Consider the following 26,816-nt stretch of genomic DNA (forward strand, 5'->3'; position numbering starts at 1 on the left):
GGTCCCCCACGTTCACAAAAAACACATTTGGTCCCCATATTTTAAAATTTCAACACTCTTAGTCATTTAATTCAAATTTTAACGGAATAAAACGTGTGTTCATCACTACCATAGCTGACAGACTGACAGTAAATTGATGAAAATGACAAAAAAAAAATGTCAAATTATTAAAACATGAGGAACAAAAATGTATTTTTTGTGAACATAGGGGACCAAATGTGTAATCATTTCAAACTTAAGGGGTGGAAACTGTAAATTTCCCAATTTAATTTCAACAGTAGTAATTTAATTGATTGGGCTCACTCGGTGTTGGGCCTAGTAATAATGCTTCACAATCTGTAGAAATTTGGGTTTAATTCCCATTTGTGAATGAGCATAACGAGTCTGATTTTTTCTGCAAATCCAAACTTTAATTTAGATTTACCTAAGGTAATTATTTATTTATTTGTTTTTTTGAAAAAAATGTTATACTTGATAGAAATCGTGTTTGGATTGATTGATATGAAATCTATGGATTTAAATTGATTTGGAATGAAGAAGAGCTAAAATCTTCACCCATTTGGAATTATTTCAAATATCATATGTTGCAACTGAACATGTGTCAATTGATTCAAGTTCGAATTCTCTTGTCAACGGGTATCAGGTGGAAACATCTCTTGTATGGTATCAAGCTATCATACGAGAGTGTAGTTAATTATGAGCGCACCTATACGGTTGGCTGCATAATTCTTTTGTTACCCAAAAAATGAAATAGGTGTATAAGTGTTTATATATATATATATATATATATATATATATATATATATATATATATATATATATATATACACACACGCATATTTAAGGTGATGTATTACTTTTTTAAATAAAATTTAATATGCATTAAATTAATTAAAAAATTTGGAGAAAATAAAATTAATTAATTAATTAAGAAGCTGTGATTGTGAGGTCAAAGAGCTAAGATGAGCAATGCAGGAGTATTAACTAAAAGACTGACACAATGAAAATTATCTTAGATTCAGCTTAGCTGCTGCATTTATTGCACACAAAGCTGTAAGTGAAAATATAAGTGATTACGTGAAAATAAGTTAAAGAGTAGTTGTAATTAATCAGCTTTTTTATTTATTATTTATTTTATTTATTTATGAATTAGTTTCCAGTTACTTATTATGACTGTAATGATCAGTAAATATAGTACTGTACTGTTTACATATTTAGTCAGAAAAAATATCAGTACCAATAAATCCGGGGGATTCTTTTTTTCCCATACTCAAAAGCTGCCACGTCAGTTTTGTTTTTCCTTTTCTATTTTTGAATATTTTTAAATTCGAAGAAAAAATTAATTTTTTAATCTAAATAACATTTTAAAAATAACAAAAAAAATCTTGAAATCTTTAATTTATATTCTGGATGAAGATTTAATTAATTAATTAATTAATTAATTCGATTTGAATCTAATAAAACTGTGACTGACGATTGCCTACGCACGTGGGATTTGATTAATCTTGACGCGCCGTCACCTCTCGCCTGAAAATGCTGTAAGAAGATGTACGGTGGCCGGGGGCCCCTACTCACCGGTGGCACAATTTTTTTTATCCATAAAAAAAGGAATTATTAAAAATTAAAATATTATATAATAAACAATTAATTTAGTTCACATTAATTCTATATTATGGCTAGAAAAAAAAAACATTCAGATTATATTAAACATACAAGCCAAGTCAAAAGTTTTTTACATGCATCAAAAATTCATTACAGCATTAAGAAACCCTAATTAAAGAAACATAAAACATACTTAATATTAATAATTAATTAAGTATTACAGTGATGAAATTAGGGTTTTGCAATTCTGTCGGTAAAACTCCGACCAAGATTCAGACGAAGCTCCAAACTAACACCCGGCGGCGGCGGCCTTTCACTTTCGCTGTCGGGAATTGGGCCAAATAGATGCGCTGCTGAAGTTACTACCGAACACTTCTTGCTAACGTTCACCATTTTTCCTTTTCCATTATTACCCCTTCTCTTCTTTGATGAATTATTATTATTATTATTATTAGACGAGTTTGAAGACGAGGGGACCACCGCCGGCAAAACAGACGGAATATGAAAGTTGGTCCTCGCCTTGGACCCCCTCAGCCGCCTCGCCGCCGCGTCATAGGCACGCGCCGCCTCCTCAGCCGTGTCGAACGTGCCTAGCCAGTGGCGGCACCGACCTATGCGGTCGCGTATCTCCGCCGACCACCTCCCCCACGGCCTCTTCCGCACCCCCCGGTAGCTTTTCTTCACCCCGACGACAGCATCACCACCACCACCACCACCAACAACAACGTTGTTATTTTTGGCCGCGGCGGCGGCGGCGCCTCCGAAGAGGACGTGCTCTCCGACAACGGCGGCGATCCCTTCAAGAACTACACGAGGGTTTTGTTGGTGGTGATGATGATGATCATGGGCGGCGGCGGAGGCGGCTGCGCTTTCGTCGCCGCCGCCTGAAAAAGCGGTGGATGGAAGAACACGACGAGTTTGGGCCAGAAAATCACTTTGGAAAAAGAAGAAGTGATTGTTATCATGAGGCCATTGATTAAGCATCTGATCAGCTTGTTCGTGAAGTTCCAGTTTGGGAAATAAATTTGCTAACATTTTGGAAAATCTTTTTAAGCTGATTTTTGCAGAACACTTGGTAGTGATTTTTTTAATGATGTAAGAGAAAGACAAAATCTTTTATGAAAGAAAAAAAAAACAAATTAAACTACACTCCAAGTTCCCACTATTTATAGTCAGTGGGGGAAATGATTTGTTTATTATATTGTTAATTAATTTAACGTTGGAATAGTTTATTTTACAAAAATATATAATTTTAGACGAAAATGCCCCTTGTCCTCTAATTCATTCACATAATTGAAATAATTCCAATATAACTCATGATTAACTAAATAGTTGGACTTAATTTGATGTTTGATATCCTCAATAAATTGTTGGGTCGACCCACCAAAATCTTATAATCATGATTTATCTTGTCTTATATTGCCTTTTAATGAGTTTTTTAGTTCGACGTTGCAAGATCCGATAAATTAATTGGGTTTTATTAAATTATTTAATGTAATGATCTTGACAACCAAACGACCAGTAAAATAATTTTTTTCTTCCTTGAGATAACTATTGTTTTTCAAGTCAATAAATGATTTGATTAGTGTTAATTGAGTGATGCTTAGTCAACTAATTTATTTACATTTAATTTGATCGAATTATTTGTCTTAAGCTACCTACCTTCTTTAAGTTAATTATGTTGAGAATCAAGCTCAATTCAGCACTAATTATAAATTTGGCCTCAATCGAAGAATGTACTCACATAGAATAAGATAAACAAAAAACTCTTTAACTATACATGGACTATAGCATGAGAAAACTGAATCTGAAAATAGAATGATTCAGCTGTAATTAATCAAACACAATTAATGGAGGGAACAAAATCTTTATTTCACTACTAATCAGGAAAAGTTTACAACTTTCAATCGAAACAATTAGAAGATCAAAACTTCAGAGTTTTTTCTATTGTAAGACTCGATTTGTTCATTCTCTGATAACTTCTCTCTCTCCGTCTCAATTACAGCGTGTTGTTTCTGTCTCTTAGTCTAAGAATACAAATCCTCCCCCTCTTTATACCCTTCCCACAAGCTAGCTTCTCTTCCAAGCCTTCAGCTCGATCGCGCGCATCGATGTCTTTCAGCCAATCCACGAGCTTCACCTCATCAACGTAATTAATTTATTATTCTCGCGTGATCAATCTAATTACTCTCGCGTGATCAATCTTCCATTGCTCAGCAATTAGTTGCTTACGTGGCACTCCTAAAAAATTCATATTACATGACAACCATTCATCTTGACTAGTTGATCACTATCAATTCCAACAGATTTCCATATAATGATTTAATTTATTCATTTGGGTGGATTCAATTGGACCAATTAATTATTATTTGGGATCTATATAATAATTTTAAAAAATAAAAAAGATAGTTTTAAAACAAAAAATCCAATATGCAGATTCCTGTCAATTGTTGACAAGACCATAACCCCTTTTTGGCATTTTACCTTACACATAATTCTTCCATTTGCTTGACAGATGGCAGATACGCATTTATTACAGCATCACCCATTTGCAAATTGCAACCAATACATTATTATTCTCTATCATATTTTCGGTGAAGGAATTTAAAAATAAAAATTGCAAAAATTTAATTAAAAAAATCATAATTAAAAGAACTTACAGTAACTGTTTTTTTTTTTTTTTTTTTTTTTTTTTTTTTTTTTTTTTTTTGGTTTTTAACAACTGGTGTTCAAAAATACATTTTCTCATATAGAGTAGAACTTCGATAAATTGGATAATCGATAAATTTTTTAACACCGTTTAATTAATATTTTTTCGATTATAACTTGAGGACAGCATGTTAAAACCTATATCATCAAATTAATGTTCGGTAAAGTAATATAAATTAACCTGTCCCGACTGTATTTATTTTTAGAAGTTCAACTTTACTTAATTTTTAGGCTTCGATTATTTTCTGTACCTTGATATTATATTTTATTTAGTAAAATCAATTTCTAAATAACTAATAAAAGTATTTTCAAAAAGAAATTTACTGTATAATAAAATATAGGGTTAAATACAGTTTGCACCCCTAAAGTATACCTTCTGTAACACTTACCTCCTTAAAGTATCATTTGTAACACTTACCCCCTTCAATCACACTTTAATTTGTATTTTAAATTTTAATACCTTAAAAAAATATTTTATTGAAAGGAATAATTAAAAAGATAATTAAATTATACAACTAAAAATATCTGTTGAAAAATACAATATTTTAAAATTTAAAAATATTATCTTGCGTTGGATATTTATTCAATAAATAACATCTAATTGTTGTTGGACCAATTAATCAAAGATACTCTATCGATAAATTTTAAGAAATCAATAAATAACTAATAGAAATCTTAAGTATTTAAATTTATTTTAGTTCATTAATTTTTTTAGATATATTTTCATTCATTGTTACCCAATATAGAATACTTTTTAAAAAAAATTCAATAATTAATTTTAGTTACTTTTCAATTTTCTATGAACCGTTAATTATTAGATTGTTATGTTTATTATTTTTAAAATTTTAAAATATAAAATAATTGATGTTGAGGGGGGTAAGTGTTACAAATGATAGTTTAAGGGGGTAAGTGTTACATGAGCTATACTTCAGGGGTGCAAAGTGTATTTAGCCCTAAAATATATAATAGTATATCTGTTAGATACTTAGATCTTAGCCGTTGGATTACGTGAACTGTAATATTGCAATCGTCACCGTTACATCACTAATGCACGTATGAGACCATAATTACCAAGAGAGAGAGATTTCAATAGGGTAGTGTCAGGTGCACCGTTGTAACCGTGTGCCGCCACTCGAAATCCGCAATGTAAAAGGCGGATATGTATCCTGTGATTAAAAATGAACGGCTCTGATTAATACATTTTCTACGTTAATGGTTTAATAGCAGATTAGTGTTATTCTACTGTGGGAAAGGGGGGTAAAAAAAAAAAAAAATCAGGGGTTTAACAGTGTTGATCAAGACTGTAAATCTTTTGGGGTGTAGTGAAAGGGACCTTTTGATTGTCACCTTTGCTTGTAGTTGTAGTTATTGGGAACACAAATTTTAATTTTTTTTTACTCATATATATATTATTTTGATTGATTTATATTATTCAATCAAATCACTCCATTGTTTTAGTACATATATAATTAAATTGTTTAGTGCCTCTTTAATTTATATATTATTACTAATTAAGTGGGTCATTTAATATATATATATATATATATATATATATATATATATATATATATATATATATATATATATATATATATATATATATATATATATATATATATATATATATATATGCTGCTCAAATTCAACTAATAACTTATTTATTCACCAAATATTCAAATCACTTGCTCAACATATATTTTTTCTAATAATTAGTCAAAATTTTTAAAAAGTAATTAATACGAGGCCAACCTAAAAACCCTAATGGCATGTTCGTAATTTTTTTAATTTTGTTTATCACTTATTTTTTATTATCGAATCAAATTTGCAAATCCACAAGCAAAATCTTAATCAACTTGAATAGTTTTTTGTTTTTTCTTAAATCTCCAATTTTCCAGTTGCCAAGTGAACTTTTTTTTTTAAAACCAGAATTACAAGTTAGCTCAATTGTTATTAAATGTTGGGTTGTTTTTGGAGCATATTATATTCCAAATATGGTAATAAAAAATGAATGTTCCTAAGTTTGAATAAATTGAGAATAATTAGCAAGGAACAAAATGGAATGTCTGTCTACTTTCACTATCCATACTAGTCTTTGAGAATTGTAGTAAAGGGCCTCTCCTAAAAAACAGACAGAAAAATAAAAATAAAAATAAAATAAACTAAAGTAATAATAATTCCAAAAAATAATAATAATAATAATAAAAAATCAGTTTACCAAGAAAACATGCTTTCTACTGAGGGACCATATGGTGAAAATGGGGGGTTTATGTGAATCTTGGATTTTGGATAAATACACAGAGAAAGTGTGTTACTATTAGATTGAAATTTAGTGGGGGGAAAAATACAATTTTCACCCCTCAAGTTTTGCACTGATTTCATATTTGGTTCCTTATTTTTACAGAAAACACTTTTGGGTCCACCGTGTTTCAAATATTCAACAGTTGTAGTCATTTTCGTCGATTTTTCGTTAGTACTAACGGAATCAAATTTTTGCCCATCACTGGCTTAGCCGACGGACTTTAGGTAAATTGACAAAAATGACAAAAAATGTTAAATTATTGAAACATTAGAGATCGACTAAATGCAATTTTCATGAATATTTGGGGACCAAATGTGAAATCGATGCAAACTTAAATGATGAAAACTGTAATTTTTCCAATTTAGTGTTATCGTTTCTTGCAAGTTTTTGCAAGAACTTCCAGGAATAGCTTATTTATATTACACACGCATATACAAATTTCTGCAGATACACATTAACACATAATACAGATAAACACTACACCAAATTCACTACCAAATTATAAAAAAAAAAAAAAAAAAAAAAAAAAAAACACTAAATATCCTAATGAAACACAATCACAAATCCTTACAATAAAACACTAATACATCCAAGATAAGTCCTGTCTGAAAGTGACAGAATCAGCAGCTCCTTGAACCCCCCTCTCGGATATCTGTGGACAATCATCGACCGTTAAAACCTTCAACTTGTGTGACCCGACAAACGGCCTCAATCCGTCGTTGCTCACTCCCAAACACTTACTAAGCTTCAACACACGAATCCTAGGATACAGTCCTAAAATCCCCAACCCTCCATCACTAATCTCTTGGCATCTACTCAGCTCCAGCACTTCAAGAAACTCCGCCGAACAAAGCGCTTCCATTCCCAAATCATTAAACGAATAAACATGATCGAGTGCGAGTTCCTTAATCGGACACTTTAGTACTAAATTAACAATCCCGTTTACCGTGAATGAAGAAAACGACGGAAACTCACCATCGGAAAAGGACAATCGAACCGATTCGAGTTTCGAGCAGTTTCGAGCCAATGCCTCTAAACATTCATCGGTTAGACGAATCGGGTTGTTCGTCAGAAGAGGGAGCGAGAAATCCGACGGCACTCGTAATGAAATCGATTTAAGATTGCTCGATTTTCGAGCCAATCCTACAATGTCCGAATCTTTCAACCCCACACACATGTCTAGGTGAATCTTCTCCAAGTTCTTGCACTGCACTAACACACAAGCAAGCCCTCTAGCAGGGCTAATGATGCTGTTGACCAACTTAAGTTCGATCATGCTATCGCACGGGACCCACTGCTTTTGCCATTGGTCTACTGATAAACGGTCGTACATTTTCATATATCGGTAATTAGCATCCACCTCGAATTGGAGTTTGTTTAATTTATTCCAAGTGGGCCCGAGTTTGATTAAATCGCCTTCTCCGATCGCGCGGCAGTTCTTGATGCAGAGATCTTCAAGGGTTTCGAGCTTGCCTAGATATTCGAGCCACTCTGTGGTGGCAATATTCAGACATCGAATAAGGTGGAGCGTGCTAAGATTCTTGCACCCCACTACAACTGATAATACCCCAAAACCGCTGATTCTTGGAGTGAAGATCAGCTTTAAAGAAGAGAGGCGGGAGCACGAGGCTAAGTGAGTTAAACCGGAATCGGTTATAAATGTGCAGTAGCTTAGGGTGAGATGTGTTAGAAGGGGACAGGTGGCGGAGAGATTGTGGAGGCCTTTGTCGTTTAATTGCTGACCCAATTTGGACATCCAACCGGAGTAGGAGATCTCGATTTTCTCGAGGTTCCGGAATCTGGTGCAGAGGGAAATTAGGGCTTCGTTTGCGGGGTTTAAGCCGCATCCTATTCGGATGGATTTTCTCTGCTCGTTGTCTAATTTGTGGAGACGCTTACAGGACAGAGAAACTCCAGTTTTTATCGGATGTTGTCTTGACTCTGTTCAATATTTCCCAAGCTACTTGCTCCGGCAAATCGTCCATCGGGTGTCGAACTGGCTAGGTTATCGTAAAAAAGGAGAATAATTAAATACTTCAGAATCGAGCTGATTTCAAGAGAATATACATACATGTAATTAGATAAAATAAGCAAATAATCACTTCACTGCGACCTTTTCACAAACACCTTTGTGACACCAGTAGAAGATAATCAAACTAGCACAGAACGAAACCAAAAGTACTCAATTTGTTCTCATCAAAACCCATATTTGCGTATTTAAGCGGGAAAATCCGAATTTGTTTTTCAATAATATAAGAAAAAAACATATCGTAATTCAACCGATTAATTCTTGAAAACCCACCAAACATCATCATTATCAACAATAACAAATCAAGGAAAAAAATTACGCTCGCAAAAAAATCATGTAATTCGGAAGTAGAATTTCAATCTACTAAAAATGTATTGACAATGAGAAATTTAAAGCGAGAAAAATTACCTGAAATGGATTATATTTTATAGGAGAGAATTTTGAGGGATGATCGCTAAATGAAGGAGAGAGAACCCAGGCAGAAACAATTGAGGAAATTTCAGATATTTATATAGGTCCTTTTTGTAATATAGATAATCATGTGGTCTGTTTTTCGGAAATAAATGTTTTTGATTTTTTGCTGACTAGAAAACAAAAAGAAAATGTTTGATTTCGATCCCCCATTCTTTCTTAATTAATCTTGACCGTTTATCCAGTTATTTAAAATGTTATCTCAATCATAATCTTTGTCGCACTTTCAGTAGTACCTTTGACACCCATTGGTCTTTTTCCCGGTGACACTTTACGGTCTTTGATGTACAACGAGAGTCGTTGACTCTGGAGCACATTCAATACTACATACCTTTGCTTTAAAGAGAGATAAGTGCATGTATTGGCGAGTCAATTCAGTGATCAGTGAAGGTAGATCTAGAATTTTTTGAGTTTGAGTGAGTACTTCGTGCTTGAAACTTGTTGATGTTGTTTCCATTTGGATATTCTCAACAAACGGACTCGACTGTGTGAACGGACCAAACCATTAAAAGATATTAACAACTCCACGTGTTGCAGTTAACTCTCTTGTATCTTCTTCCTCTGAACTCGTCCCGTCTTTTTGTATTTCTACTATTAAAGTGAGTACCCGACAAATCTCACCCCCGAACTTGTGAAAAACTAATGACGAGTCAAGAATCAATAAGCAAAAACATGTCCGGTTTCGATATAATATAAATAGAAGTCGACATTGTAAACGAGGGTGTTCTAGTCATGATGATCCGCCTAAAAAAAAAAGATGAAAAAAAAAAGAGGAACAAGTGATTTCCCTTTGTACTATCACTCATTCTCTTACAGTACTCGAGTTCTTGAGATTGGCGATTTTTGTGGTCACGCAGAGGCGAAGACTTTGCAATTAATCGACTTCAACACCTCTTCGCCCATCTCCTTGCACCCCACTAGTTTCTGCACAAGAAAAAAAAACAACGATTTGAATTACAAAATGATTAAAAAAAAAAAATTCAATCAACGAGGCGTTGTATAGGAAATAGTCTTACAAGTCCAGACGAATAAATATCACCGGTTCGATAACCTCTGTCGAGAGTATCCAACACTGCAGCCTCAATTCTTCGGGCTGCCTTCTCCTCTCCCAGCCCATACTTCAAAAGCATTGCTGCACTAAGCACCGTCGCCAATGGATTTGCTTTGTCCTGATTTTTTTTTTTGCATTTCAACCACATTTTATTATAAATTGTCGAAACACTCCTCGTGTTATAAATAATAGCAAAATACCCCCCTACGATTCAATTTTATTAGCAAACAACCCCTAAAAACGCCTATTTAGGGGGCTATGTGCTAAATAAAAGGCATCGTAGGGGGCTTTTTGCTATTATTTATAATGCGAGGAATTTAGGGTACTAAATGCAATAAACTCTAAACTCTCTTATCTTTCAAAAAATAAGAATTTTTTTTTTTAAATTTATTTATTTATTATTTTTTATAAATATATATACCAACCTGTCCAGCAATATCAGGAGCAGAACCATGTATTGGTTCGAATAATCCAGGTCCCTACATAACCGGTTTCCGAAACATCAGAAGTATATTATCTAGAATTTTTATTTATTTTTTTAATAAAAAAAAATTCATTACTATGAACAAGATGCTCGTACCGATTCACCAAGACTTGCAGATGGAAGCATCCCTATACTTCCGGTAATCATCGACGCTTCATCGGATAGAATATCACCGAATATATTATTCGTAACAATCGTATCAAACTGCATTCACAATTAACGCATATTTTTTTAAGATTCATTCACGTTTCTTGAAAAAAAAAATAATAATAAATAATAAATAAATTAAACCTGCTTTGGGTTTCGAACAAGTTGCATGGCGGCATTATCGACGTACATGTGTGAAAGTTCAACGTCAGGGTATTCCGAGGCTATACTTGTAACTATTTTCCTCCATAGCATCGAAGCCTGCCGATTGTCAAATCATAGCCAAAAAAAAAAGTAAATATATTGTATTAATTACTAAAGCAAAAACCAAAGAACAATGTCGAAAATAAACTGTTTCTTCTTAAAGAGCATGAATATTTTATAAGTGTCTATAAATTACCTCCAAGACATTAGCTTTGTCGACTGAGCAAAGCTTTCCACGGCGTTTTCGAGCCGTTTCAAATGCAACCCTAGCAATGCGATCGATCTAAGGACGAACAAATTTAATCAGTAACAAATAATTTCAGAACTAATTATTACCAAGAAGACCAACGCGAAAGAAAATTTCACAAAAATAAAAATAAAATTAAAAGTGAGTCTTTACCTCATGAGCTGCATAAACTTCAGTGTTGAATCCGATTTCTTCACCATTTTCATTTGTGCCAAAACCCCTTGGCTTGCCAAAATAAATGCCTAACGTAATCGAGTTTGCACGAAAAAAAAAAAACCATACGATTTTTAATGTATCGAAGAAAATATTACTAAATTGAGGGTAAAGATGTCATTTTTTTTAAATGGAGTGCAATGCTAACCTCCGGTGAGTTCCCTAACCACCATCAAGTCGACACCCTCGGCTACTTCTTTCTTCAAAGTCGAAGCGTCCACTAACTGATAACACAATAGCAGAACCGTCAAATTTAAGGATACATGTTCTATCATAAACAATTCTTTCGATTAAGTAATAGAGTCGATTAAAAATAGGGGTGGCAATTTCGCAACTTGGACCGGATCCGATCCGGATCCATGTGGATCGGATACAAATGGAACCGGATCCAAAACCAACCTATATGAATGGATTAATGTGGATCGAACTTAGACCGATCCGGATTGGATCCACATGGACTCATTCCATTTTTAATTCAACTTATGAGGTTGAATATCTCAACTTTTAGGATTTAATATCTCAATTTATGTGGTTTAATATCTCAAGTTTCAAACTTACACATATTCACAGACACACACACACGCACACACTCACATACACACACAGTTTTTACACACACACACACACACTGTTTTAACACACGCACACACACTCACATCCACATACACACTTTTTACACACACTTTTCATACACTCTCACACACACACACACGCACACACTCACATACACAAATATATCTAATGTATGTCAGTACCACACACACACACACACACATCCACACACAGTTTTACACACATGCACGCACACGCACTAACATCCACACACACTTTTCATACACTCTCACACACACACTCACATACACAAACAGTTTCTACACACACACTCACATACACACACAGTTTCTACACACACACACACACTGTTTTACACACACACACACTCACATCCACATACACACTTTTTACACACACTCAACTCTAAGAACGTCTTGAGAATTTTTGAGCGGTTAAAATTACAATTAAAATAATATTTGACTTTATTTTTTTGAGAAAATTGTTTTAGTATTTAATTGGGTTATGATTGGGTCCAACATGGCCCACTTCATTTTTAGTTGAACTTTCAATGGATCTAAAGTGGATCCACATGGATTCAGTTTAAAAAAAAATTCAACTTGATCCGATCCGGTTTGTTCCAACCAGATTTAATCTAAACTGGATCCATGTGGACCGATCCGGATCTAATCAAATCCATGGAACCGGATCCAAATTGCCATCCCTAATTAAAAATACTCGTATAGCCGCTTGTAACTGCACTAGTAAATAGACTCGATTGATACACGCCTATTGACAGACGAACTACCCCGTTTTTTTTTTTCATAATCCATTACTTAGGGTACGCAAAGTAAAACCGAAACAAGGATAAACTATACTAATTACATTTCACGTAACATCGCCAATCTAGTACAACTAACAGACAATACATCAAGAAATAAAATATAAACGTAATCGAATTTGTAAGCACAATAAATAAAACCAATCAGCATCAGATAAAAATCTTTTCTTTTTTTACCTGGGGTAAAACGGTAGCAGGTCTCAAGTTTGCGAACACCTTAAGACCGGCCCGAAGTTGAAGGAGCCCCGTTTCGGGCTTCAAATGTTTCTCATTGTTATCCCATTTATACCTTCATATCAATTTTTTATTTTTTTAAATTAGATTAATAAAAAAAAAAAGTTTTTTAAAACAAGAAAAATCGAAACTTGAAAATGTTGTTCAAACACTAACCCTCCAATAGCTCCAAGGAGAACAGCATGAGAATCCTTGGCGGCGGAAAGGGTTTCTTCCGGCAAGGGCACTCCGGTCAAATCCAAGGCGGCGCCGCCCATCGGCATTTCCTTGAACTCAAATTCAATCCCTGTAATTACACACCCACTTACTTAAATTCAAATCCCTGTAATTATTTCTTAATAAATTCGATTTTCGTTGATTAATTACCTTCGATGGAACCGACTTGCTGTAGGGCGTTCTTAGCGACGGAGATGACTTCGGGGCCGATTCCATCGCCGGGGAGGAGAGTGAGGGTGTAGCTTTTCGACGGCGTTGCGGCGGCGCAGCGGATGGTGGAGAATTTGGGGGAGGGTTTCGATGGAGAATTAGGGTTGAGTAATTGGGGTTTAAAGGGTTTGAAGTTTAGTTGCAGAGAAGCCGCCATGGTTAGTGACTGGATTGAGAGTGAGAGTGAGACTGCTCTACGAAAACAATTAACACTCCCCAAGCAGCAAAATGGTATTTTCTAATTAATTAATGTGCTAAAATGTAATTTGCATATATATTGTGGGGCAAAATGTAATTTATCATTTATTTGGGGTGGAAAGTGTAAATAACAAAAACCTCACTTTTGAAGACGAGTTGCAGACATTTTTTCGAAAGAATTACATTTATGGTCCCTCATATTTGGTCAGATGCTATTTTTGGTCTCCATTGTTCTGAGGTTCAGTTTTAAACATTCTCGGTACCCGTAACCAAAAACACTATTTTTGGGGCTAAAATTGAAATTTAAAATTTAATTATAAGTAGTATAATTCTAATAATATTAAGGGGTGTTTGCAAATGCTTTTATAAAATCATAAGTTGTAATTTTGAGTTATAAGCTCTAAAACATCACTTATTTGTAAAAATTGTGGGTGTTTGCAAAAGATCTATAAAATCAACTTTAAACAGTCAATTTAAAAGTCGCAGCGTTTACAAACATATTTAGAATTTCAACTTATTATATTTATAAAATGTCCTAATTGCCTATAAATACATAAATTATTTAATTTATAAATACACAAAGAAATATATAAATTATTTATTTAATTTATAATCAATGTTTTGTTACTTTTTCAACGGAAGAATATATAGTATACATCATGCATTCAACAAGTTCTTATTTTAGACTTTCTATACGGCCATGGATTACTTACAAATAGTTTATAATTATTGGAGAATACTTTAATTTTTATATTCAAATATAATAGTCTTTTTGAAAGAGTGTGGAAGTGTTTGATGTGACATAGTTTTGATGTGAATATTGGGTAATGCTAAAGTTCATGATGAATTAAATTAAGTGTTAGATAAAAAAACAACCATGTACTATTAGATTTTGTATCATATATTATTTGTAGTATGCATAAATACAAAAACTCCCTACTATTATATTTTTTTTATAATTTGACGAAAATATCCATGCTAAGTCTATAAATATAAGAGTTTGTTTAAGTCTTTTTCACTATATTTTTTAATATTTTTGGTCAATTTTACTTAGGAAATTTTGATATTTTTATTTTTTTGTCCAAAATATTTAATTACTTAGATTTTTTTGCTAATTTTATGAATAAAACTTTTTATTTTTTTTCATTTTGAATTTCTTCATTTTTTTCTTGAATGTCTTAGGATTATAAAAATGTTTGTAATCTTAGGATGTTTGAACTACCGGAAGACATTTAAGAAAAAAAAATGAAGAAACTCAAAATGACAAAAATAAAAGGTTTTATTCTGAAAATTAAAAAAAATCTAAGCAATTAGATATTTTGGAGAAAAAAAATATAAATACCAAAATTTCCCACGCAAAATTGACTGAAAATGATAAAATATATAACGGAAAATGACTCAAACAAACCCTTTTATATATAGGGGTATTTTCATCATATTATGAAAAAAAAAATGTAATATGAGGGGGTTTTTATATTTATGTGTAATACATGGGTGTATATGATACAAAATTCATAATAAAAGGGGTGTTTGTATTTAACCATTAAATTAATTATAAGGGTAAAAATGAATTAAAATATTTAATACAACTTATTTTTATCTACAGAAATGCCATCATCGAAAAAGTTGGGTCAAACATACTTTTGAGATTATAGCTTAAAATAATTTATTTTTAGAGTAGCAAAAATATAAGTTGTAGTAACAACCATTAAAAAAATGGGCGAATGGCAAAAAGGCCCATCACATGGGACTTAAATGCATTTTGGTCTACAAAAAAAACAGTCTCTCAATTAAACCCATCCCCATGTTTTTAGTCTAAAATAGCCTCAATAATATAATTCTTATCAATTCCACCCATTATGCTCTAATTTCCTTAATATTACACATTGACCCCGGATTTAAACAAATATATCACATTAACCCCCAAAACTTTTTTTTTCAGAAAATAAATTTTTTTCTGAAATATTTTTTTCCGGCCAGTTTCCGGCGTTGACCTTTTTTTTTTTTTTTTTTTTTTTAGAAAAAAAATATTTTAATTAATATTACTGTTTTTGCTACTAAATTACTGTCTCAGACAGTAATATTACTGTTTGTGACAGTAATATTATGAATACTATTTTCCCGAACAGTAATATTATTAATATTATTGTCTAAGACAGTTAAATTACTGTTGGAGACAGTAATTTAGCATTCAAGGCAGTAATATTATTTAAAATATTTTTTTTAACAAAAAAAAAAAGAAGTCAGTTAACAGTTAAATTACTGTCTCCGACAGTTAAATAACTGCTGGAGACAGTAATTTAGCAACGAATACAGTAATATTAATTAAAAATATTTTTTTTAAGAATAAAAAAGTCAATTAACAGGTAAATAACCGTTGGAGACAGTAATTTAGCAACGAATACAGTAATATTAATTAAAATATTTTTGAAGAAAAAAAAAAGTCAATTAACAGTTAAACTACTGTCTCCGACAGTTAAATAACTGCCGGAGACAGTAATTTAGCAGCCAAGACAGTAATATTAATTAAAATATTTTTTTAAGAAAAAACAAAATTATAATAAAAAAAAAAGTCAACGCCGGAGACCCGGCGGTCAACGGCAGTTGACCGGCCGGAAAAAAATTTCAGGAAAAAAAAAGTAAAAAAAAAAAAAAAGTCAACGCCGGCGACCGGCGGTCTCCAGTGGTGGCGGGTCAAAATTGGGGTTAAAATTGAAATTAAGGTTAAAATTGGTTAATTGATGAAATTGAGCTAAATTGGGGTGTAAATCATGAAATTGGAGTTGAATTGGGTTTCAATGAATTGGGGGTAATTTTGGTATATATAAAAAGATTTTCCTTATTTGCAAATAAATTTGAATGTGTTGGATTTATTTGAAAGATAAAAAAGTTGGATGTCCCTCTTTTAATTAAGTGCCCTTGTCGTGGGCCTGCCATTGCCCCTAAAAAAAATAGATTATGTGGCAAGAAAAGTTCATATGCTGTTTGCAAAAGCGTTTCCAAACACCCCAAATATAATTAAACATAATATTTAGTTAATTTATTTTTTTATTATTAAAAAATTAATTATGAGTAATATATTTTAAAATTCTGATTATTTTACTATCCCAAAAGAATTTGAAATTTCAATTTTGTTCCCAAAATAGTGTACTTGCTAACGGTCATGTAACGACAAGGACCGAAAATATTTACAATTGAACCCTAGAGGTGAACTTTGTTCACTTTGGAACAACGGGGACCAAAAGTGTAATTGGGCCAACCATGAGGGGGAAAATATTAATTTCTCATTTATTAAGGTGAAAAGTGTAAATAACAAAAACCTCGCTTTTGAAGACGAGTTGCAGACATTTTTTCGAAAGTGAAATCCCTAAATCATGCTTTCTTCAATCAACTCCAAAATCCACCATTTCCGCTTACGTCACTCTCTTCTTCTCTCGCACCTCCAATTTCTCCTTTATTACCACACTGCCCCTCGCAGAAACCCTCCAAAATCCACGTCACCTCCCATTCAAACCCAGTCAAAACCCGACCTTTTCACCGCTCCGGCTCCGGCTCCGGCTCCGACCCATTTCAGCTGTTCGGATTTTCAGCCCGACACAGTTCTCGAAACCCTAAATTGTTACGCCAACGACTGGAAGCTTGCGCTGGAGTTTTTCAATTGGGCAGAAACCCAGACCGGTTATCAACACACAACTCAAACACTGAACCGGATAATCGACATTCTCGGTAAATTTTTCGAATTCGATGCTGCCTGGAAATTAATTGAGAGGATGAGTAGGAACCCTTGTTCTTCACCCGATCACACAACATTTCGGATTTTATTCAAGCGTTATGTATCAGCTCATCTTGTTGAAGAAGCAATCGAAATTTTCGATAGATTAGACGAGTACAATTTGCGTGACGAAACGTCTTTATCGAACCTAATCGACGCTCTGTGCGAGTACAAACACGTCGTCGAAGCCGAAGAGCTCTGCTTCAAGAGCAAGAATGGGGATGGTGTAGATTGTGGCAATGTGTTCGGTTTTAGTGTCGAGAGTACGAAGATTCACAACATGATTCTGCGCGGTTGGTTCAAGATGAAGTGGTGGAGCAAGTGCAGGGAGTTTTGGGAGGCGATGGACAAACGGGGCGTGACCAAGGACCTGTTCTCGTACTCGATATACATGGACATCCAATGCAAGAGCGGGAAGCCGTGGAAGGCGGTGAAGCTCTACAAGGAGATGAAGACGAAAGGCGTTCGGTTGGATGTCGTGGCGTACAACACGGTTATCCGCGCGATCGGGATCTCCGAGGGCGCTGACGTGGCGGTCAGCCTCTACAAAGAGATGATCGAGCTGGGGTGCGAGCCGAACGTGGTCACGTTCAACACGATCTTGAAGCTGCTGTGCCAGAACGGGAGGTATCGAGAGGCACACCAACTGCTCGATCTAATGCCTAAGAAAGGCTGCGAGCCCGATGTAATAACTTACCACAGCTTCTTCACTTGCTTAGAGAAGCCGAAAGAGATTCTGAAGATGTTCGATAGGATGGTGGAAAGTGGGGTCCAACCGAGAATGGACACGTATGTAATGCTTATGAGGAAGTTCGGGAGATGGGGTTTTCTTCGGCCGGTTATTGATGTGTGGAAAAAGATGGAAGAACACGGATTGAGCCCCGACGAGTCTGCGTATAATGCTTTGATTGATGCTTTGTTGCAAAAGGGTTTGGTCGATATTGCGAGAAGATACGATGAAGAGATGTTATCGAAAGGACTTTCTGCTAAGCCGAGAGCTGAGTTGCAGAAAAAAACGGATGATGAAGTATCGCAAAATGTGTAAGTTTTTCGTATCTCGGGTTTTTGTATAGCTAAGCATGCCAATTTTCGATTGATCAATCAAGATATATCTAATAGTATTATTATCGGGGAAATTACAGTTTTCATCCCTCAAGTTTGCATCAATTTCACATTTGGTCCTCCATGTTCACAAAAAACACATTTGGTCCCTCATCTTCCAATAATTTAACACTTTTGGTCATTTCCGTCAATTTACCGTTAGTCCGTTGGTTAAGGTAGTCATGGAACATGCTTGATTCCGTTAGTTTTAACGGAAAATTGACAATTGACGGAAAGGATTAAAAGTGTTGAATTTTTGAAACATAAGGGACCAAATGTGTTTTTTTTTTTAACATGGGGGACCAAATGTGAAATCGGTGCAATCATGAGGGACGAAAACTGTATTTTTCCCTATTATTATCATTAGCCACACTGATGACGACAATGACAAATTTAGATTATCGTATCATTCTATAAATTAAAAAAAAAAAATCAAGGTAAATTTTATTACACGAATTACCGTGCAAATGCCATCCTCGAAAAGTAACTACTATGCATTAAGTTTTCTAAATCTTGTTCTACGACTAACATCTTATTGTCATTCATTCAAATCTTGGCTGTTTTTCGTTTGTTTATTAACACCTTTTTTTTTATATAATTTTTTAATTTACAGTTTGTTGTTGTTTGAATTACCAGGCACAGTTATACAGGCGCACGCAGTCGATGACGATGAGACGAAATTTAATGACTCATTACTTTGAGCATTATTTTATCCACAACCATACGCAGATTGGTAATGTCGGTGTGACAAAGTAAGTTGCTATATTTGTGGGATTTTTTTTATTTGTTATTATTTTGTTTATCGGGATTCGTCTACACTAATGACTCAAATCTTCGACTTGTCAAGTGTTTGCAAATTATTTCTATATATGTATATGTGTATATGTATATATCTTGATCCTCTGTAAATTTTATTTCAGCAGAACAGAATGGGAAAAATGGCTCGCCGATTCAGCTGTGTGCCGTTACTCGTTAAACGAAAAGGGCAAAATGGTCATCTCCTGCTAATGTTATATCATCATCACCATAACAAAGGTCTTGACTGGCTATCCCATCTTATTGTAATGGATTATTTTGTCTTACTGAAAGATTGTGACTGTACAAATAGCTGTAGAATTTATAATTTTAAATTTTGAATTTTTTGTTAGTTTATGTATTTTAAATTTTTAATATGTGTGTGTCATTAATGATTATGTTAGCCAATTTTAAAAGTTTGATCCTATCCTTCTGTCGATAAATTAGTGTTATAAAATATGTTAGGGTAAATTACACTTACACCCCTAAAGTATGTTAAAATAACTTTGAGGTTTCTCTAGTATCGGTAATTACAATCACTCCCTGAAACATTGTTAGAAACGCTAGTAATGGAATAATGCATTGGATAAGTTATTCCGTTAGGGTTCTAACGGATTATTAGTTTCAGTCAGTGTTGGAGACAACATAGAGAACTAGGGTGTGACACGACTCTTCTAACATTTTTTTAATCCTTATTATTTTATATAAAATTTAAAATTTTATGTCTATGATAGCATTAACAGCCCCGCGGGGAAACAATATATAGTGCATATCGGTCCCCTGACACGAAATCTTGGCTCCGGTAATTTTTTTAGGGGTGTGGCTGTAATTACCAATACTACATGGACCTTCAAGTTATTTTAGCGTGCCGCAGGGGTGTAGGTGTAATTTACCCAATATGTTATTGCAATCATGTTTCTGTTACAAGTGAGCAAGCTAAATGATGCTGGACTGTATTAATTTATACTTACCCATGTGAGCTCAGCTGTTTGAAGAATTATAATAAAAATGGAATTTTGTGAACTATTCGTATATATATTTATATTAAAAAAAAAAATTCAGGATATTTGGACCCAATGACAACGAAGAACCACCGAATAAATTAAAGCAGGGGAAAAAAACCCATCATTGATTACACTTTGCTGCCATTGTTAACTCTTCAATAATAACATTATGCCAAACACATGGTATTTTCTATTCAATAAGTTGGCTCTTTCATTTGTATATTAATTACACTTCTTCTAGCATTCTTACATAGTTTTATTTTTTTACACCCAAAAAGAAAAGAAAAAATAAAAATGTCCTTCTTCGAACTCAACATGCTAACGAGATTAAGCTCGAACTTCGACGAAAAAGAATGGATCAACCACATTCGCAAAACGCTAGACGAAGAGCTCGAAGAAGAGACCGAAACCCCCGTCACAATCTTCGGGGTTCCGAAAGCTCTAATGGCGTACGATCCAAATTCCTACATCCCGCAACAAGTGGCCATCGGCCCGTACCACCATCTAAAGCCCGAAGTCTACGACATGGAGAGGTACAAAGTTGCGGCTGCGAAAAGGAACCAAAGAGATCTCCAAAAATCCAGGTTCCAAGATTTCATCGACCATCTCATGAAATTCGAGCTCCGAATTCGGGCCAGCTATCACAGGCCATTGGGCTTCGGTTGCGAGGCCCTGGCCTGGATGATGGCCGTCGACGTATCTTTCTTGTTCGAGTTTTTTCAGGTTTGTGGTGTTAAGGAGGGAGTTTACAATAAGGTGTTGACGAAAACGCCCTCGAGACTGGCGCGCCTGGTGGACCTGTCGGGGAACAAAACCGCCCATGGTGCTATTCTGCGGGATATTGTTATGATGGAGAATCAAATCCCGTTGTTCGTGATGAGGATGTTGTTGGAGTTTCAGTTTTCGTCTCTGGATTTAGCAGACGAGACCCTCCTCGCCATGTTGAACGGGGTCGGCAGAGAGTTGTCCCCATTCAAAATGGCGGGTGAGGGCCCGCAAAAAGTCGCAGTAAATGAGTATGCTCATTTACTGGACTTTATGTACCATTTCATTGTGCCCTTTAAAGAAAATTTGTCGTCCGAAATAATTGAAATCCACGGCGAAGAAGAAGAGGTAGAAGAAGACGAGAAGGGGGATACAATCAAAGGCGGTTCGTTTTCGAAGCCGAGTCACATGAGGCAACTTCTCAATGAGCTATGGAGGATTCTTTCGACCTTAAAACAAGGGCCGGTTCAATGGATCAAACGCATCATCTTCTCGAAACCTCTCAAATTCGTTGTGAAATTGCCATGGACAATTCTCACCAAAATCCCTATCATAAAGATGATGAAAGAGCCTATTGAGCACATGTTTGCGATTTTCAACAAGGACGACGATAAGAAAAACGAGGACAAACTTGAATCGAGCTTGACCAGCAGCATACTGCACAAACCCCCGTTGTTGGAGGAGATCACTATCCCATCGGTGACGCAACTATCCAAAGTCGGAGTCCAATTCTTGCCCACGAACGAAGGCATCGCAAGCATCAGCTTCGACGAGAAGACGCTTACTTTCTACTTCCCCGTCATCAAACTAGACGTGAACTCCGAGGTTGTCCTGAGGAACCTGGTCGCGTACGAGGCTTCCAGTGTGCGGGGCCCGTTGATACTGACGCGGTACACGGAGCTAATGAACGGGATCATCGACACGGACCTGGACGCGAGATTTCTCTGCGAGAGAGGGATCATTGTGAACCACTTGAAGAGCGAAAAGGAGGTGGCGGATCTGTGGAACGGGATGAGCAAGTCGGTTAGATTGACGAAAGTGCCCTCGTTGGATAAGGTAATTAGGGATGTGAACAAGTATTACAACGGGAGGTGGAAGGTGAAGTTCGGGAAGTTCATGAAGGATTACGTGTTTGCTTCTTGGAGGATTCTAACGTTTCTTGCCGCGATTATGTTGTTGGCTCTCATGAGTTTGCAAGCGTTTTGCCAAGTTTATAGCTGTCGGAGAATTCTGGCGATCAAAGCTCTCGAACCCCAACAATGAAACGAGTATAAGCGATATATAAGTTGTATTCGTGTTACCATCTGGCTCCGACTGCTAGGCCACTCTTTGCGGGACATTTGATTTTTTATGTTTTTCCCCCTTTTTTTTTGTGTCCTGTTTTTTGGGTGTTCATGTGTGCTAGCTAGCCTTAATTTGTAATAAAGTTATGATTTTTGTGTGTTTGTATCCGATTTCAGTTATTTAAATAAGATCGATATGTCAAAATTTGTTGAAATATGTTTTCCCCCGTCTAGATCGAGATTTGTAGTGTTTTTGTGCGACTCTCTTGAATTTGAAAGAGCTATTTGTATCTTGGAATTATTGTCAAAACTCGTGACCATTCATACATCATATATTTGAAGGGAAAAAAAATATAATTATTAGCTTCATTAATTTTTATATCTCGAACGCAATGATTATATACAATCATACACATGTGTGTATATAGGGAGTTAAATACTATACCTGGTTATTTACACTTAGTGAATTTGAATCGTATATAACTAAGTGTAACATTTAATTTCAATGTGTATACACCAACATATAATTTCCTTTTGCAAGTAAGTAAGATATTTAGGAGTTTATCATAATTATTGCCACAAAACATTTTCACAAAGAAAAGGAGGATTTTTAATTGAGGGTCTTGAAATAGGTAAGAATATTTTAAAGACTCAATCGATTAATTCTGGTTTCCAAACCATGTAAGTAGCCATGGCTCGCCTAGGGGTGGAAATTGGATCCCAAATTTCGAATTCTATCGATCCCGATTGCATAATTTTCAATTTCGAAATAACATTTTTCATTTGAAATGATTTAAATTACAACCACCTCTTGAGGTATGGTCAAATTACGGAAAACCCTCTCATGTTTGGGTAATTACAACATTTTCTTACATGTGCACTCTTATGGTGTCGTATTCAACATAATCTTCTAGTTTCTGGCGAATGTTATCTAGTTTGTACTCATTTTGTGCAAAAATACAGTTTTGATGCACTACAATCTAATATTTACAAGCCAAAAATTACATCTTATGATCATCTTGCTTCAAAATGTGGAACTCGAATGAGGTAAAACGGGTACAAAATTGATAACATTACCATACAATCTAGAAAATTCCACTAAATTTGACATCGCAATGATGAACGTGTACGAAAATCCATAGTTGAGAGGTGGTTATAATTATTCAAATAAGATGGGTTTTTTCGTAATTTGTTCGTACATAAAAAGAGCGGGCGTCTAAAGAGGAAATATCTTATAGACATAAGATTCACATTTGGACCCAAAGACAACAATGGACCAACGCCATTAACAAAGAAAAGAGGCAAACACTATCATACTTTGACATCATTGTCAATCACTCAATAATAACATATGTCAATTATCAAAAAATAATAACATATGTTGAAACACATGTTTTTCATTACTAATTCAGATATTTTATTGTGTGAACAAGAATAACATTTCACACTTTACTTCCATATTATTTAAATCTCCCCAAAAAACCAGGAAACAATTACTTACACACTTTCATACACACACTAACACACACACACACACAAAAAACATGTCCTTGTTCGAACAGAACATGCTGACAAGCTTAAGCTCAAACTTCGACGAAAAAGAATGGATCAACCAGATCCGCAAAACCCTAGACGAAGAGCTCGAACAAGAAACCGAAACCCCCGTCACAATCTTCGGTGTTCCCAAAGCTCTAATGGCGACCGACCCTAATTCTTACATCCCACAGCAAGTCGCCGTCGGCCCCTACCACCACCTCCGCCCCGAGGTTTACGATATGGAGCGGTACAAAATCGCCGCCGCCAAAAGAAACCAACTCGATCTCCAGAAGGCCAAGTTCCAAGATTTCGTCGACCATCTCATGAAAATCGAGCTCAGAATTCGCGCCGCCTACCACCGGCCGTTGGCCTTCGGCTGCGAAGCTCTGGCTTGGATCATGGCCGTCGACGTGTCTTTCCTGTTCGAGTTTTTCCAGGTCTGCGGTGTCCGGCAAGGTGTTTGTAAAAATGTCTTAATGAAAACTCCGTCGCGGCTCGCCCGCCTCACCGCCCTGTCGGCGAATAAAACCGCCCACAGCGCGATCCTCCGGGACGTAATCATGCTCGAGAATCAGATCCCGCTGTTCGTGCTGAGGGCGTTGCTGGAGATGCAGTACTCGTCTCTCGATTCGGCTGACGAAGCTCTGCTCGCCATGCTGAACGGGCTCAGCATAGAGATGTCCCCATTCAGAACGGCTGCGCGGGCCGCCGCCGCCCCCGCCGGCCCGCGGAAAGTTCCAGTGAAGGACTATGCTCACTTACTGGACTTCCTGTACCATTTCATCGTACCATTTGAGGAAGATTCGCCGTCTGAAGAAATAATTGTAATCGAAGATGGCGAAGAAGAAGATGGTGATCAAATCGATGGTGTGGAGAAGAGTAGCTCGTTTTCGAAGCCGAGCCATTTGAGACAGCTACTTGACGAGCTATGGCGGATTCTTTCGACCTTAGCGGATGGTCCCGTAAGATGGGTGAAGGGCGTCATCTTCTCGAAACCGCTCAAATTTGTAGTGAAATTGCCATGGACAATTCTCACCAAAATCCCAATCATCAAGATGATGAAAGAGCCGATCGAACACATGTTTGCCGTTTTCCACAAGGACGACGACGAAAACGACAAGAAAAAAGACGACGAACGCGAATCGAGCTCCAGCACCAGAGCACTCCAGCAGCCACCGTTGCTGGAGGAGATCACGATCCCGTCCGTCACTCAACTATCGGGAGTCGGCGTCCAATTCCAACCGACCGACGAGGGCATCACAAGCATCAGCTTCGACGAGAAGACGCTAACTTTCTACTTCCCCGTCGTCGAACTAGACGTGAACTCCGAGGTTGTCCTGAGGAACCTAGTCGCGTACGAGGCCTGCAGTGCGCGGGGCCCGTTGATACTAACGCGGTACACGGAGCTAATGAATGGGATCATCGACACGGACGCGGACGCGAGGTTTCTGTGCGAGAAGGGGATCATAGTGAACCACTTGAAGAGCGAGAAGGAGGTGGCGGAGATGTGGAACGGGATGAGCAAGTCAGTGAAATTGACGAAAGTGCCCTCGTTGGATAAGGTGATTGGAGATGTGAACAAGTATTACAATGGGAGGTGGAAGGTTAAGTTTGGGAAGTTTATGAAAGATTATGTGTTTGATTCTTGGAGAATACTAACTTTTCTTGCAGCGATTATGTTGTTGGCTCTCATGAGTTTGCAGGCATTTTGCCAGGTTTATAGCTGCCGGAGAATTCTGCCCATCAAAGCTCTTGAGCCCCAACAATAATATATATATATATATATATATATATATATATATATATATATATATATATATATATATATATATATGTATGTATGTGTGTGTGTGTGTTTCCCCTGTTTTTATCTTATTTTGGGCATATCCGTAATAACCAAAATTTCCATCGGATTAACTGTTGATCGAGTTTGTTAACGGAAGATGTGTACAGTCTACTATACATTCCGGTAAATAGGTGAGAAATAAAAGAAAATATCTGAAATTGTGTAAAATCTAGTCCCTTAAATAAATAAAAAAGTCCGTAAAAAGTCACACCGGAAGGGTTGGCTTGAGACGGAAATAAACCTTAGGGGTTTTTTGGTTATTACGATTAGGTGGGGGTATTTGTTGTTATTTAACCCAAGTTAAGGGGGGTTTTGTAATTTACCCTTTATTTTATTATATAGTTCGTGATTTATAGCGTTTTCATGTTATTATGTGGATTTGTGGGAAATATTTTCTTATTTTCTTTTGTGAGTGAGGAGATGTGTAATTTATGATTGTAATTGGGGATGTAAATTTATATTCATATATCTCTCTCTCTTTATTGTTGTACGTATTTAAATATTAAAATAAAATTCAATAATACTATGATGATATTGTCTGTAGTATATTAGATCATGTTGTGTTGAAAGAAGAAAAAACCGGACCCAAATCAATACCGGGCCATACTTTTTGGATTCAATGACTTTTTATGGGCCGCAGCTATTTGCAATTTACAATTGTGGCCTTTATTTTATTCCGAGCCTTATTTGTGGCCTCGAAATTGGTATCACATTAGGCCGAATTTTAAGGTTAAATTATGTCCATTCTTGAAGTAAGGTTCAATTATGAAGAAAAAAAATTATGTTTGGTTAATTACAATTATGTACTCAACAATAAATTTTCTTACACGTCTATAGTTTGTGGTGTCAAATTTTGTGGAATCTTTTAAATTGTGTGGAATACTCTCCATTTTGTACACGTTTTACCCATTCGAGCTCCACATTTTGAAACAAGATGATCGTAAGATAAGATGTGTCTATTGGCTTGTGAATATCATACTGTGATGCATCAGAAACTGTATTTTTGC

General features: G+C 35.6%; 5 protein-coding genes and 1 pseudogene across 7 annotated transcripts; 3 read left to right on the top strand and 3 right to left on the bottom strand.

Moving 5' to 3' along the window:
* Positions 1 to 1,833: 1,833 nt before the first annotated feature.
* On the bottom strand, positions 1,834 to 2,637 carry LOC105975501 (uncharacterized). Its single transcript, XM_013000698.2, has one exon. The coding sequence runs from the start codon at positions 2,635 to 2,637 to the stop codon at positions 1,834 to 1,836; it is 804 nt and encodes a 267-aa protein (XP_012856152.2).
* A 4,370-nt stretch (positions 2,638 to 7,007) lies between these two features.
* On the bottom strand, positions 7,008 to 8,609 carry LOC105976122 (RNI-like superfamily protein). The gene is given in 2 exon segments (XM_013001415.2): positions 7,008 to 8,525; positions 8,527 to 8,609. Coding segments are annotated over 2 exon segments (1,404 nt in total). The 5' UTR covers positions 8,596 to 8,609; the 3' UTR covers positions 7,008 to 7,190.
* A 1,162-nt stretch (positions 8,610 to 9,771) lies between these two features.
* Positions 9,772 to 13,748, bottom strand: IMD2 (isopropylmalate dehydrogenase 2). The gene is made up of 11 exons (XM_088823028.1): positions 13,450 to 13,748; positions 13,240 to 13,369; positions 13,027 to 13,138; positions 11,605 to 11,680; positions 11,397 to 11,485; positions 11,193 to 11,279; positions 10,937 to 11,053; positions 10,742 to 10,849; positions 10,587 to 10,640; positions 10,127 to 10,279; positions 9,772 to 10,034 (listed from the first exon to the last, which is right to left on the bottom strand). The coding sequence occupies exons 1-11, from the start codon at positions 13,664 to 13,666 to the stop codon at positions 9,960 to 9,962; spliced, it is 1,218 nt and encodes a 405-aa protein (XP_088679154.1). The 5' UTR covers positions 13,667 to 13,748; the 3' UTR covers positions 9,772 to 9,959.
* A 3,276-nt stretch (positions 13,749 to 17,024) lies between these two features.
* LOC105975742 (Pentatricopeptide repeat (PPR) superfamily protein) lies at positions 17,025 to 19,791 on the top strand. 2 transcript variants are annotated; one of them, XM_088823026.1, is made up of 3 exons: positions 17,025 to 18,520; positions 19,217 to 19,332; positions 19,504 to 19,791. In XM_088823026.1, the coding sequence occupies exons 1-2, from the start codon at positions 17,082 to 17,084 to the stop codon at positions 19,245 to 19,247; spliced, it is 1,470 nt and encodes a 489-aa protein (XP_088679152.1). In that variant the 5' UTR covers positions 17,025 to 17,081; the 3' UTR covers positions 19,248 to 19,332; positions 19,504 to 19,791. The 2 variants fall into 2 exon arrangements, with proteins under 2 accessions (XP_088679152.1, XP_088679151.1); XM_088823025.1 differs by having other exon boundaries at positions 17,026 to 18,520; positions 19,501 to 19,791.
* Positions 19,792 to 20,511: 720 nt separating this feature from the next.
* Positions 20,512 to 22,642, top strand: LOC105975741 (putative UPF0481 protein At3g02645 pseudogene; annotated as a pseudogene). The gene has a single exon (XR_016033482.1). The product of XR_016033482.1 is annotated as a putative UPF0481 protein At3g02645 pseudogene (transcript).
* Positions 22,643 to 23,875: 1,233 nt separating this feature from the next.
* On the top strand, positions 23,876 to 25,745 carry LOC105975499 (putative UPF0481 protein At3g02645). Its single transcript, XM_013000697.2, has one exon. The coding sequence runs from the start codon at positions 23,972 to 23,974 to the stop codon at positions 25,730 to 25,732; it is 1,761 nt and encodes a 586-aa protein (XP_012856151.2). The 5' UTR covers positions 23,876 to 23,971; the 3' UTR covers positions 25,733 to 25,745.
* The last annotated feature ends 1,071 nt before the right edge of the window (positions 25,746 to 26,816 follow it).

The sequence above is a fragment of the Erythranthe guttata genome, chromosome 9 (genome assembly GCF_056151865.1).
Source record: "Erythranthe guttata isolate IM_541 chromosome 9, IM_541, whole genome shotgun sequence".
In the NCBI taxonomy this organism is placed as follows: domain Eukaryota; kingdom Viridiplantae; phylum Streptophyta; class Magnoliopsida; order Lamiales; family Phrymaceae; genus Erythranthe; species Erythranthe guttata.

Bases quoted from the DNA above. Each gene is read 5' to 3' on its own strand.
- LOC105975501 (XM_013000698.2), bottom strand. From the start codon at position 2,637: ATGTTAGCAAATTTATTTCCCAAACTGGAACTTCACGAACAAGCTGAT.
- IMD2 (XM_088823028.1), bottom strand. From the start codon at position 13,666: ATGGCGGCTTCTCTGCAACTAAACTTCAAACCCTTTAAACCCCAATTA. The intron at 10,641-10,741 runs GTACGAGCATCT...CCGGTTATGTAG, and splicing joins CTGCAAGTCTTGGTGAATCG to GGACCTGGATTATTCGAACC. The intron at 10,035-10,126 runs GTAAGACTATTT...TTTCTTGTGCAG, and splicing joins ATATTTATTCGTCTGGACTT to AAACTAGTGGGGTGCAAGGA.
- LOC105975742 (XM_088823026.1), top strand. From the start codon at position 17,082: ATGCTTTCTTCAATCAACTCCAAAATCCACCATTTCCGCTTACGTCAC. The intron at 18,521-19,216 runs GTAAGTTTTTCG...TTGAATTACCAG, and splicing joins GATGAAGTATCGCAAAATGT to GCACAGTTATACAGGCGCAC.
- LOC105975499 (XM_013000697.2), top strand. From the start codon at position 23,972: ATGTCCTTGTTCGAACAGAACATGCTGACAAGCTTAAGCTCAAACTTC.